Source organism: Myxocyprinus asiaticus, chromosome 2 (genome assembly GCF_019703515.2).
Source record: "Myxocyprinus asiaticus isolate MX2 ecotype Aquarium Trade chromosome 2, UBuf_Myxa_2, whole genome shotgun sequence".
Lineage (NCBI taxonomy): Eukaryota > Metazoa > Chordata > Actinopteri > Cypriniformes > Catostomidae > Myxocyprinus > Myxocyprinus asiaticus.
Window position 1 is genome coordinate 39,183,298 of NC_059345.1, and position 14,289 is coordinate 39,197,586.

At 38.7% G+C, this 14,289-nt stretch overlaps 2 protein-coding genes across 3 annotated transcripts in view; one reads left to right on the forward strand and one right to left on the reverse strand.

The window, feature by feature from the left end:
* Positions 1–8,878, forward strand: part of LOC127453895 (low-density lipoprotein receptor-related protein 3-like) — a 35,351-nt gene extending 26,473 nt beyond the window's left edge. For both annotated transcript variants that reach the window (XM_051720665.1, XM_051720656.1), the window contains exons 7-8: positions 3,089–3,221; positions 5,503–8,878. In XM_051720665.1, coding sequence (XP_051576625.1) covers positions 3,089–3,221; positions 5,503–6,387 — 1,018 coding nt within the window. In that variant the 3' untranslated portion in view covers positions 6,388–8,878. The remainder of the gene's footprint in view (positions 1–3,088; positions 3,222–5,502) is intronic.
* Positions 8,879–8,944: 66 nt separating this feature from the next.
* The window catches only part of slc7a10a (solute carrier family 7 member 10a), a 37,560-nt gene continuing 32,215 nt past the window's right edge, over positions 8,945–14,289 (reverse strand). The window contains exons 5-11 of the mRNA XM_051720677.1: positions 13,765–13,918; positions 13,418–13,541; positions 13,026–13,129; positions 12,838–12,934; positions 12,580–12,729; positions 12,178–12,355; positions 8,945–10,585 (exon numbers count right to left, since the gene is read on the reverse strand). Of these exons, the coding sequence (XP_051576637.1) occupies positions 10,479–10,585; positions 12,178–12,355; positions 12,580–12,729; positions 12,838–12,934; positions 13,026–13,129; positions 13,418–13,541; positions 13,765–13,918 (914 nt within the window). The 3' untranslated portion in view covers positions 8,945–10,478. The remainder of the gene's footprint in view (positions 10,586–12,177; positions 12,356–12,579; positions 12,730–12,837; positions 12,935–13,025; positions 13,130–13,417; positions 13,542–13,764; positions 13,919–14,289) is intronic.

Below are 14,289 nucleotides of genomic sequence, written 5' to 3' on the forward strand. Positions count from 1 at the left end.
ATAGCCATAGAAGCTGGCATGGCGTTAAAAACAAACAAACAAACAAACATGAAGTCATCATGCTGGAAAGCTATGCATCCTATTACGTTGTGTGTGGCTCGTTTAAAGGGAATCCCCTCCTCTAAGTATTGATATGTGATATATTATGTTCTGTGTGTGTTTTGTGAAGTTATAAGTGAAAACACTGCTTACAATCAACACCTGTTTACATGTAACATGTAAGCCAAAGACATTTACTTAGCTATTACTCGCTATTTTTTTCTGAGTAAAACAAATAGGTTGGTTGTATTCTACTCTTTGAGAGCTTTCCAATGACATATGACACATGGCTATTTGATCAGTTTGATGTTTTTAACGATTACAATAATATATACAGTGCAAGAGTTTTCATAAATTATCAAAACAGAACACTTCTGATTTGTGTGCAAATTTCAAAGCTTGGTCAAGACAGTAGTTAGTCATATTTTGATAGTAATTTTTTTCACGTGGTCCCAATCTGAGCTGAAAGGGTTAACATCTTTTGTGTTCCACAGAAGAAAGAAAGTCATATGGGTTTGGAACAAAATGATGATGGCAGAATTTTAATTTTTGGGTGAACTATCCCTTTAATAAAATCTTAAAGTCGTGGAAACTTCTATAGTGAATATAATTTCTGAACATGTTGTTCTGTTCTTAAAAAATCATTTAGATATTGAAATCAAAGATTTTGCCCTTGTTTAGAGAAAAACTTTTTTGTGCAAGCCATAGTGATGTCCAGTGTGTGAGCAAATTGTTCTTTTGGGTGAATTATTTTCAATGGATCAGTCGAAACAGTTTACAAATCGGTCTGAATGATTCATTAGCAGATTTATGGGTTTGAATTTAAATGATTTCTAAAAATCCCCATTAACTCATCAAAATCGACTGGAAAGGTCATGGGACAGTCATGGAAATTCACTGTTCATACAGGAAAATGGCTCAGAATAAAAGTCTAAAGATCCCTGCATCCTTCTTTATTTTCTGTCAAAGTATATTGTGCTCACAATATATAATTCATAATTTAAGACCTTCAAAATGTCTTTTGTTTGTATTGCCCTTTGTCTCATCCTCCCTCACTCTCTTTGTCAGTCTTTATCTTCCTGTTTATTCCTTTGCTGATTTATATTCTTATTTTGTGCTGAATGTATTCACACTGTAGTCCTAATCATTTTGCCTCCTTCACACACATATAATCAGTGGTGACTAACTGCTTTAATCTTGAACCATATTATTGCAAGCTAGAAGCCCAAGTTGATGCCAAAGAGAGAAAGAGAGCTTTTGGAGGAGAGGTCCATACTCTGCTGTATGATATACTCACACTTGTGTCAATTTATTTATTTTTTTCTCCCAATTTGGAATGCCCAATTCCCAATGTGCTTTTAAGTCCTCATGGTCGCGTAGTGATTCGCCTCAGTCCGGGTGGCGGAGGACAAATCCCAGTTGCCTCTGCATCTGAGACCGTCAACCCGCACATTTTATCATGTGGCTTGTTGAGCGCATTGCCACAGAGACATAGCGCATATGGAGGCTTAACGCCATCCACCGCAGGCAACCACACTCAACTCACCACGTGCCCCACCGAGAATGAACCACATTATAGTGACCACGAGGAGGTTACCCCATGTGACTCTACCCTCCCTAGCAACTGGGCCAATTTGGTTGCTTAGGAGACCTGGCTGGAGTCACTCAGCATGCCCTGGGATTCAAACTAACGAACTCCAGTGGTGATAGCCAGTGTCTTTACCACTGAGCTACCCAGGCCCCCCACACTTGTGTCACTTTAAACATAATTGGGTACTGCAGTAAAGGCTCATATGCTGCTCTGGGGGGTCATGCACAGCTTTTATCATATTAGCCTTGTAATAGCACAGCAGAATCCCAAAAAATTGTACTTCGTCAAACTGTCAAACTAGTACTGTGTTAAGGAACAGCTCCTGGTAATTCTCAAGAAATGCACTGCCTGAATGTAATGGAGAATAGTAGCTTTCCTTTTAGGCTATTTTTACACAGTTGTTTTGATTGTTTGGTCTGAACCAGAGTTCGATTCAAAGCCCTCCTCCTGCCTCTGCAGGTCTCTTCTCACACTATTTTATGTGGCTCTGAACCATGGTACATTTGCCTCATCAGTGTGTGTACCACCCTGAGCAGTAGTAGCAGCTGTTTAATACTGAAACTAGGTAACGACTCAGAAGGAGAAGATGCCTGCCTCACTGTTTTATTGATAGTGTAGTCCCTTTGCTTTTACTTAAACACTCACAAAACGGGGGCCTGGGTAGCTCAGTAGTAAAAGATGCTGGCTACCACCCCTGGAGTTCGCTAGTGTGCTAGTTCGAATCCCAGGGCGTGCTGAGTGACTCCAGCCAGGTCTCCTAAGCAACCAAATTGGCCCGATTGCTAGGGAGGGTAGAGTCACATGGGGTAACCTCCTCATGGTTGCTATAATGTGGTTCATTCTCGGTGGGGTGCCTGGTGAGTTGAGCGCGGATGCCGCGGTGGATGGCATGAAGCCTCCACACGCGCTATGCCTCCGTGGCAACGCGCTCAACAAGCCACGTGATAAGATGCGCGGGTTGATGGTCTCAGATGCGGAGGCAACTGGGATTCATCCTCCGCCACCCGGATTGAGGCAAATCACTACGCGACCACGCGACCACGAGGGAATTGCAAATTTGCATTCCAAATTGGGTGTAAAAGGGGAAAAACCAAAAAAAAAACACTCACAAAACGACACTTGCAATTTCTCCTATGGGTGCATTGCAAGAAATGCAAAGAATATGAGTTACTTGCACTTTCAGTGATTTCAGTTGAGACGAGCAGCAATTAGGAATGCATTATAAAATAAAAGGCAAATGATACATACCACCAACCACCATTTCAAGTGGACTCGTTTCAAGTAGAATTTGGCTTGCACACCAACCATAAAAATCAAACTCTAAACTTAAACAAATCCGAAGAAGCCATTTTTCTTTCTTTTTTAAAACGCATTAATCAGCATCTAAATATTTTTTTAAAAATAAACTTGATCTATATTCATCTTTTTCTGATTCATCTCTCTTACCTCCCTCATTAGAGCTTTTGAAACCCAGATGACCCGACTAGAGGCGGAGTTTGTTCAGAGAGAGGCTCCACCCTCTTACGGTCAACTTATAGCTCAAGGACTCATCCCTCCAGTTGATGACTTCCCTGTGTACAATCCCACACAGGTATGCAAAAATGCAAATATCCTCTATCTGGCCTTGAAGTTAGCAGTGAGTTAGTATGTGAATGAGGGATTTTAAACAAGTAATAAAAAGGCAAGGGCTATCCCCATGCCAATTGGAGAATATCAAGGGAAGTCAAGTCAAGTTTACTCTCAATGCAGCCATATGCAAAATATACAGTGGAACGTACAGATAGTTCAGTCTAAACTTGAAAATAATTAGCTTTTTCCTACTATTTTGAGTGTTTTCTGGTACATTTTACCAGAATAAAAAATTCTATGTTTAGAAAAATTCTTCAAATTTTCCCTTTAAAGAAATAGTTCACCCAAAATGATAATTCTCTCATCATGTACTTACCCTTATGCCATCTCAAACTCATATGACTTTCTTTCTTCTGCGGAACTCAAATGAAGATATTTTGATGGAGATTTGATTCCAAGCTCCAAAACTGACATAAAGGCATGCAGCATAAAGGTAATCCATATGACTCATGTGGTTTAATTTGGCATGAGAAACAGACCAAAATGTAACTCCTTTTTCACTATAAATCTTGACATAACAGTCTCCTAGATGCAATCATGATTTCAAGCTCGATTACACTTCCTCGTGCTTGACGCATATCTCTATTAACCTCGTGTGACTCCGCGAACACCCGTGGACGTTGTAGTTTGGCTTTGCTATATGCAACGCATAATTTAATTTAATTTAAACCAACTGATCTCAGTTCAGGAGACTCTGGGCTGTCAGTAAAAGGTTACATTTTGACATACGGGGTCATGTAAAAAAAAACAATATTGTGCCATCACAGCAGAGTTTGTCTTTGGGAGAAACGCCAACAAAACTACATCTGGTAAGAAACCTAATTAAGTTTTTACACTGAAACCTGTTTGAGTCAAAAGAGTCTCTAGTTTCATCCGATATGCCATTTTTTAAATTTGAGCGACTTTGATGTGTACAATAGCAAAAGGTTTTCATTAGAAATCCTATATTTACTTTGCATTTTCACATTGAGAAAATGTTTTGCTTTCAGAGGCTTTATATGGAGTCAGAATGAAAATACGGTGTATTTCAAACTTTTCTGAGACCAATGGAGACAGACAGCACAATGGAGGTTAAATCATTCACTAAATATGGAGCAAGGGAGTATCCTATAAATTTCCTAAGAAGATTTAATCCTAACTTCCTATCAAAAGTTCAGTTTCAGGCTGCAGATGATGTTTTAACCACTCAACATGTTTGGCAGACATGGGACAATTAGATTCAGAATTTATAATGTATAATTTTATTTTAACGTGGTTGGCAGTGATTGGATGATGCTGGCCATTACTTGTATCAGAATTAATTATGCTAATTTCTGATTGGTAAAATGCTTCAGCACTGGCTATCACTTGGTTTTTTGACAGTGCAAAGAGAGAACAGTGAGATTTTGTTGCCAAAGTACAAAAAACATTGTAGCATAAGTCAAATCAAATCAAATAATTTTTATTTGTATAGTTTTTTATTTTTGCTTTTCCCAAAAAACATTGTTCCAATTAAAGCAGGTTTACTGAAAATCAGCTGTAATGTCTGTAACGTCTCAAAAACATGAATAACCAACACTCTGAAAAACAAAAAAACTGTCTTTCTATAGCTTAGTATTTTTTAAACTTTCACAAATTTCAAAGCCCCACTGTCCACATATGGGACATAAATGTTTTGAAAAATGATTTGCTTTAGATTTTATTTTTGGCATCTTTATTTGGTGCTACTAGTTATAAATCAAAAAGAGAAATGGAAAATGCAGACAGCAATCACGCTCGGGTCTCAGGAGGTTAAAACATCTTTGTTTGTATTCCACAAAAGAAAGGAAGCCATACAAGTTTGAGATGGCAAAATGGTAAGTAAATGATGTGAGAATTATTATTTTGGGTTAACTATTTCTTTTAATTATGCACATATGCAAAACAACTACATTTACATTTTATCAGGTCCCTGTGAATTGAACATACTGTATAACCTTGGTGTTGCTGCCAGTTCAGCTACAGGATCTTACAAAGTTAGAAAAAAAAAATCAGGCAGTTAGGGGCAGACTTACAGTGTGTACAATGGCATGCTCTGTATTAAGCTCATAGGTTACATACATTTTTTTACAACTCGTGTTTCTGGCGTTTTTGTTTACTGGAATTTTTTTGGACAGATACTTTTCAATGTTTTGTCAGCTGAATGACCAACACCAATATAGTACAACAACCCATTAAAGAGACTGTTAGTCTTTTCCTTACAGCCTCGTTTTCTCTTCTCTCAGGCATCTGTTCTGCAGAATCTCCGTTCAGCTATGCGGAGACAGATTCGCCGTCACTCGTCTCGTCGTTCCTCATCAAGACGGCGACTTGGACGCCTCTGGAGCCGACTGTTCCATCTAGGCTCTCGGTCACGTGGTCAGATTCCTCTCCTCACACCTCCTGGCCATACACACACAAACACACACACTTTTTTGAGCCTCCACAGCTACAACACAGCAGATGGTGGCACAGAGGAGGTGCAGGAGTGTGTGGGGCAGACTCCATCTCCCTGTTCCGCTATGGCACTGGGCTTAGCCCTGCAGGCTCATACTGAGGCCCTCTGCTTTCCTGACAGAGAGTCGCCTCCCTCTCCTCTCTCTCCCCCCTCCCCCGTCTCGCCCCACTCCACCTCTGACACCCTGGAGGATGAAGATGTTGAAGATGATGGTGATGATGACAGATGTTTAGAACTGTCTGGGACAAGAATGAGATCCAAACCCAGCACTCAAGACCCTTCCCCTAAACGAAAAGACATAGACAGTCCACCTGGAACTCTTGATGGCCCTAAACACAGCTCAAACAGGTCCAGAGCCTCCAGAAGGCTTGTGCAGGACCTGGCTGCAGAGCTCAGAGGAGTATCCCTCTTACGTTACACCTCTGTGGGTATCTCGCCTCTTTCTTCTCCCGAGTCACCAACATCCTCCAGTGGTCAGTCTGACGAGCAGAGAAGTCTTCCTACACCCAGACGACCACAAACAGATGCATACACAGATTCGAGTCCTGGACACAGTCCCATAGAGGACACCAGGAAATCATCAGGAACAGAAGATGTGCCCGGTGACTGTGTCAGGCTTTGCATACTCACAAGTAGTGAGGAAGAGGATGATGAGACTCTTTTAGTGCACTGAGAAGCATTTATAACCCTCCCTATTCTGAATTTGCGCCAACACACTGGGCCTTACCAGGTTAAGTGAATAGCATTCCATCCAGACTCATACCGTTTTAAGCATTTTAGGTCCAGAATATTTGATTCTTATGATTCTTATGTCATAGTAGAACATGTAGGAGTGGACCTCTGCTGAGATACATGTTTGTTGTCATACTTGAAAAGATAATCTCATAGTTCGGCTCTAGCATTCAATAATAAATGATTGGTAGAAATCAGCAAAAAACCTTATGAATGTGGCTATAATGATCATGTATGTGGTACTAGGACTGAGCATATATACTTTTCCAAGTGGAAATATATTATAACAGAGAATATGTATCTCTGCCTCTAACATTCTGTTATGGATAGATTTACAGAGCTCTCCTCTCACCTCCTCAACGCCTTTTAAGTGATTCACTGTGTCGCCTATTGAGTGAAATACTTTTGAATTTTATTTGTATCAGAGCACCTTTCATAACCAGCCAGTGGTCTTAGAATGTATACTACAGTTTGCTACACACTCGGGTTGTGAATGTTTGAATGTTGGTTGCATTCTGTGCATTATCTGCATTATTGGATTTTAAGGCCTCTTAAAATATATAGGTTTTATACACTATATGAAAGATTAATGCTGGAACTGTTTCCTGAATCATGTTTTGGCAGTCTGGTTCCAAACTATTATATTATGGCAGGTCCGCCATAGACATAAATCAATGTTAAGGTTTTTCCCCATGCAGAGGACAGTGAGTCTTTTCTTAAGGGAAGTAGAACTCAGGGAATGTATAATGTTTATGAGAGAGAACCAGTTAAAAGAATATTCCAGGTTCAATACAAGTTGAGCTCAATCGACAGTATTTGTAGCATAATACTGATTAATTGTCCCTCATTTTCTTAAAAATGTTTTGGAAGTGCAGTGAGGCATTTACAATGGAAGTGAATGGGGCCAAAAGCACTTACATTCATTCTTCTGTTAAAACTTGTGTATTATTTGAGCTGTAAATTTGTTTGTTGACATTATATTGTCATGGCAACAAAGTTGTAAAATTGGTTATAACTTTACACAGAAAAGGTTAGTAAGCGATTTTATCACACTAAAATCATGTTAACACATATTATGTCTTGTTGCTATACTTTTGAAACAGTGATTATTTTAATGTTTATGGAATTGGCCCCCATTCACTTCCATTCTAAGTGCCTCATTTGGAACCCAGTTTTTTGTTTTTAAGAAAAGGAAGGGTACGTCAAAATTAATTTTTGTTTTAATCAATATTATGCCACAAATGCTGTTGAATGAGCTTAACTTGTATTGAACCTGGAATATTCCTTTAACTTTTGTAGATGTACTCAAGAGTTGTGAAGCCATCAGGATTTTCTAAAATCACAGAATAGTGGAAAAATGACTAAATATCTCGTGTATTTGAGCTTACGCCTGCGTCTTCATCAGGTGTAAAAGTTGATGTCTTTGTTTTTCATATCTGCTACATCGGTTACATTTACAATATCATTCAAATTAATGTCCATGTTCTTGTTTGCCAGTAAGATTATGTTGCTCACTTTTCCATGAATGTATGTCTTCTGTATAATGAAATATCCAATGTAATGTGCCACATAAGTCCAACTTGCTGCTTTATGACATTCTGTCCTGATACTGGCTTGCAAATAACAACCAATACAACTAATAAGCTGAATGCACAATCTGTTCTTTCATCTCATTGGCTGAGTGCCTGTTATTTCACACATCTTCATCTAACATTCACCGAATGCAGGATTTCTCTTCTGATAGGTCCAAGAATGTGCCATTTCAAAGATGGACAGTTTATAGAATTGCAGGAGGTGTTTTAATACAATATGATGGGTTTAGATTCAGTGTGCCATTTGGAGAAATCATACACTTTATTTCCTTTAATGTTGTTGACAGTAGGTTCAATACAGCAAAGTATGAATTACTTACAGCATCTGATCCGTTCATATGTGACTAGTATGGATGTGAGATATTTTCTCATGTATTTTAATATCTTCCCTGCTGAAAAGACCAGCTTAACCAGCATTCATTTCTCATGCTGTTCTAGACTGGTTTATGCGGGTCTATCTGGTGGTCTTTCTTGTTGGAACACAACATGTGCTGGTGACCATGTATGCTATTGTTTTTCAGCAGTATTGGAGAGTCAATTATGTTATATTCAATCAGACTTTCCTGCAGTGCCCCTCCCTCATACTGTTTTTGTGTCTTTCTGTGTGAATGAAGCACTTCAGAGCTTGATGCCTGTTTTCATTTTGAAACCTATTTGTCTCGGATCCTATCAGGGTCGATCCTCTAGGCTCATAATATAAACAAAAATGTTTATATTTAACTTTTCAACTATTTGTGGTAATGGTCAAGAAAGGTTGTAATGTTTGATATGTTTTTGAAGGAGTTCCATAATCCTTTGTATTTCCTTGTAACTGCATTAAACACACATTACTTTATTAGACACAGACTAACTTCTTGTTGTTTGGGTGAAGTATAGTCATTCATAAACATCATCTACAGTACCCATGAACAATGCCCTGGATAGTTGGATAAGGTCAATTTTACTCACAACAGTTTCAATACACACAGTAGCACAATTTTAGAAACTTGTTTTCAGAATTAAATTTTATGTGATAATATTGTTAATGATAAACACCTTTAACATTTTTACAAAACACAAGTATATCAGCATACATGTCTATAGTGCATACATTATGGAACACATGTATACATAATACATATGACTTCAGGAATGCGATCTCACAATGAATCCCTGATGTATTTGAATCTTGAAGCTATATTTACAATAAGATTTCACTGTACTGTGCATTATGACAAAATGCTTTGCTGCTAACGGACATGTTAACAGAGTTATTCCTCATATCACTGAGAGACACTGAGCTGGACCCAGGGAGAGGGAAAAGCACTGAAGTGCTTTCACTATATAGGGTATGGGCACATGTTTAAACAGATGTGACCAGAAGAGGGCACTCAAGTGACATTTACTGTAAGTACAAAAGATTCTAATCTCAGTATCAAATCTAGTGGGCGGAGAATCGGTTTGGTTGTCAGTTTAAAAATGTAGTGACATATATTATTGCTTGTGCGTAGCTCAGTGGAATACCGAAAATTGGCCAAAGTTTTACCCATTCCCATCCAAAAAAAGGCATCCCAGTCAAAGAGACAAATGTCTTGGTTACCTAAAGACATTAGTGGGTGAAGGAATACATCTCCTAGCATATACAGCAGTTGAAAGTGTCTGCCTAAGATAGTCTTTTGAAATTACAAGCACCTTTTATGTAGATAACGTTGGCCATTGAAAAGAAAAATGAATTATGAGCCATCCTATTGTTCCTATTATAAGCATAAGGTGGCAGCAGTTTCTGGCAGTGCTTACGAGTGCTGGGGGAGAGCCTCTGTTAAACAGTGGCAAAAGATTAGTGCTTTTTCAGGAAGCATGGCAAAGGTGCAATTCCTCTGTCTCTATTAGAGGTAAATACAGTATGAGCAAAAAATAAAGCTACTACTTTAGGTTGCATAGATTATTTTTGCATAGAGAGTTGAGCATAGCTATATATTATCACTTTTTTTCGCTTGAGGGACTAAGTAATTATTAGGAGGACTAGGTCTAGTCCTATAGGTGAGAAAGTTCTGATTCACTGATGACAAGGTTAACAAAGAGGCACAAAGGCTCCATTAGCCTTCACATGTCCTCTTCGCTCAAAAGGGAACTTCAATGAACTACTAAAAAGTCTAATAGTAGTAAAGGTAGAGAGAAATCCTGTAAGGCACACAGGAATACACAAACAGTTCTCAAAACGGAAAAAACCCCACAGAAAACATTAAAAGGACATAGGAATTCCCCTGTGATAAGAGGAGAGTGCATTCAATTAAAAAGTGATGTCCAAAACAAATATATGCAAAGGGAGAGCAACTAAGAAATATGATGTCTTTGCCATAAATGAAAAACGTTTGTTTCTTCTGCAGTAATGGCTGAGATGCAAATGACATGGAAAACCCTCAAAAACTATTCCAAACAGGAGTGCAGGTTCTGGTGATGCTCACAGCTCAGATTTGACTGTTTTCTCTTTAAGGGGCTGTATTTCTGAGAGGTCATCCTGAGGAAACACCACGTAACACAACTTCTGCCCCAGATAGGTCACTCTCTCTGAAACATGCACATTTACAGATGTCAGCCAAAAATGGGGGATATTTAAAGAAACAGTTCAGCCCAAAATGTCATTTCTGTTGTCATGTACACACCGTGATGTCCTTTCAAATCCATATGACTTTCTTTAGAGTGGAACACAAAAGGAGATATTCTGAAGATTGTACTGGCTGATCTCTCTCCAATGCAATTACACAATTACAATGGATGGTGACTGAATAACAACTTTTTCTGGTCTGTTTCTCACACAAAGCAATTGTATGGTTTCAGAAGACTTGGAATGTAGCTCATAAGTTGAATGTACTACATTTATGATGTGTTTATGGTGCATTTGCATCTTTTTTTTGAGGCTTAAAAGTCCCCATTCTTTTGTAATTTCATGGAAAAAAGCGACTTACACATATTGAATATATCCTTGTGCGACCCGTGTACACATGCGTAGATGTTTTATTTTGGATTCACTATATGCAAAGCATAATTTAAATGAAGTTAAATCAACTGATCTCAGTTCAGAAGACTCTGGGCTGTCAGTAAATGGTTAAACCCTCGACGTACTACGGAGTCATGTGACAAAACAACATGGTGCCGATCACGGCGGAGTTTGTCTTTGGGAGAAATGCCAACAAAACTACATCTGGTAAGAAACCTAATTAAGTTTTTATATTGAAACCTGTTTGAGTCAAAAGTTTAGAGTCTCTAGTTTCATCCGATATGCCATTTTTATAATTTGAGTGATTTATCGCGAAACGTCACGCTGCGGAACACAATGTACACTAATGTTTACTTCAGCGCATTTTTTCCTTAGAAATCCTATATTAACTGTGCATTATCACATTGACAATCAATGGGGTCATCCAAAAGCTGAAAAATGTTGCTTTCAGAGGCTTTATATGGAGTTAGGATGAAAATAAGGTGCATTTCGAACTGTTCTGAGACCAGTGCAGACAGACAGCACATTGGAGGTTAAGTCACTTAGTGAATAGGGAGCAAGGGAGAATCCCAAGGCTCTCTATGCAGCTAAGTGCATTCACTCGTAAAATCCGACCAAAAGTTCAGTTTCAGGCTGCCGATGATGTTTGGACCACTCAACATGTTTGGCAGACATGGGAAAAAGGTAATCAGAACTTAGATTCAGAATATTTTAACATAGTTAACAAAGCTGATTATGCTAATTTCTGATGTAATGTCTGTAACATCACAAAACATGAATAACCAACACTCCTGTAAAACATAATAAACAATTTGATTTGGTATTATTTAATTTTTCACAACTTAGTCCCGCTGTCCATATATGTTGCCATCAATTGTTAAGAAAACTATTTGCTCCATATATTATTTTTTTTGGGGGGTGGGGTGTTTATTTGGTGCTCCTAGTTACAAATCAAAAAGGGAAATGGAAAATGCACACAGCAGTCATGCTCGGGTCTCAGGAGGTTAAAGTAAGAATTTCTCAATTTACGCCACGGAAGAAACAAAGTCATATGGGTTTGGAACAACATGAGGGTGAGTAAATTATGGCAGAATTTTTATTATTTGGTTAACTATTCCTATTCTAAACAGGCAAAACAATGCAAAACACTTTTCTCACTCACCCACAGCATTGTAAATCCAGTGTGGCTTGTTCTTCCAATACACTCCAATGAAATAGATGGGGACTCCAGTGAGCATGATCACCAGCCCCATACCACACACCACTGGCTCTGAGTACAGACTGAAGCCCAGTAACACTGCCCAGAACACCAGGTAGCTGCAAGGGACTAGCAAGTTTACCTGCAGAAAGTGAGAAAATAAGAGAAAGAGGAAAATAGAAAGGACAACAGTGAATAAAACCAAAATGTGTTTTGGTATTCCATTCTGAACCAACAGGTAATGCATTTTAAACCAGTAGTTCTCAACTAATTTTGCTTCAGTGCTCAGATATACATCAGCATAATCTCACATCAAGTTGCAACCTAAACTCAACAACCTAAATGAGGCAGAATCAGCGAGAGTACCTTGATTGGTCTAAACATCTTGGGTTTTTTCCATCTGTAGTAAAGCAACCCAGCTATAGTGACTCCATATGAGAGGTAGTTTATAAATGACACATAGTTTATCAGGTTATGTGTGTCCCCGATACACAGGATCACTATGGTCGCAGTACACTATGGAGAGCAAGAGAGAAAGACACTTACTGTGTTGTTAATCATGCAAACCGAAAGCTGTGTATGCTATATATGTAAGCTGTTTATGCTAATACTTTTCTATCTTACACAAACAAGCAGGGCAGGGATTGGTGTGCAGCTCTTAAGGTGGATCATGGCCAGTAGGGAGGGCAGGTGACCCTCTCTTGCTCCTGAGAAACACAACCTGAGGACGATAGACAATGAAGTGTTAAATATCCTGTCTTCATGTGATGACTGTATAAGGCCTGAGTAATAGTACTCAGATGTTTCTTTACCTGGAGGAGGTGAACAGGTATCCATTAATCCCTCCAAAAGTGGACAGAGCTACTGAGATGGGCATCACCCAGGAGAACATTCCTAAAAGTTTCTCCCCAAATGTCTACAAGTCAACACACAAAATAACTGCTAAATGAGACTGTACAAACCGATCATGATTTACCAAAGCATGTAATATATTGATTACTGTTTCACCAGAACAAATACGACAATATTTGTACATTTTCTGAAAATAAAAATGAGAGTGGTGCTTGCTCATTCAAAAATTGCTGCCACAATGCTAAGGTGTTGTGGATGGTTGCGTTGCCATTGCTATGTGGTTGCTGAGGTGTTTTGATCGGGTTTTAGAACATTGCTATAGCTAAGACAGAGGAGTTCAGAGGTTACTTACCACAGCAACAGCGTTGGATTCCAGCAGCTCATGGGGGGTCATGGAGGAGAAGTATGCAATGTTGGTGAGAGTATAGACGAGTGTTACCAGGGGGATGGAGACGTAAATTGCACGTGGAAGATTCCTATACAGACACATCAGACACCATATCATACATGCTGTAATTTGCAGTGTCGATTTTCTAAAATATTTTGATTTTAGTTTTTCTATTTAAAAATTTGCTGTTTAACTAAATGCTTATGCAAGTGATCATAAAAATACTGTACAGTACTATGTGTAGACTTAAATCTTTGTGAATGCATATAGACTGTGAGTTATTGTGATATAGACTATTGTAATATACTCACTTGCGTGGTTCAACCACCTCTTCAGTGACATAGTTGAGGAAGTTCCACCCACTGTAGGCAAAAGAGGCCTGTAGGAAGGCCAGAGCAATCTGCCCCACTGATGGATCCTTTATAAACTGAAATGCTGCCTGTGGCTCCAAAGCATCATAATGTCCTAGAGAGAGAGTTTACAGTATATATATTGAAAGAATATAGCTGCTTGATTCATACATTAAATAGATTATCAAATTCTGCACTCTCTGTATTTTTTACTGCATACAAAAAACAGCATTTTTTCGTCCATGGAATACAAAAGGAAATGTTAGGCAGAATGTTAGCCTCAGTCACCATTCACATTTATTGCATCATTTTTTGTTTGTTTGTTTATTCATACAATAAAAGCTAATGGTGACTGAGGCCAGGGCTTGAGCTGAGGGGGGATGCAAGAGGATGGGATCCCCTTTGCTGAAAGAAATACCAAAAAGTATCCCCCTTGTAAAACCACCATCCCCCTTACCATCCTCTTTGGAATAATTGTGTCATGTA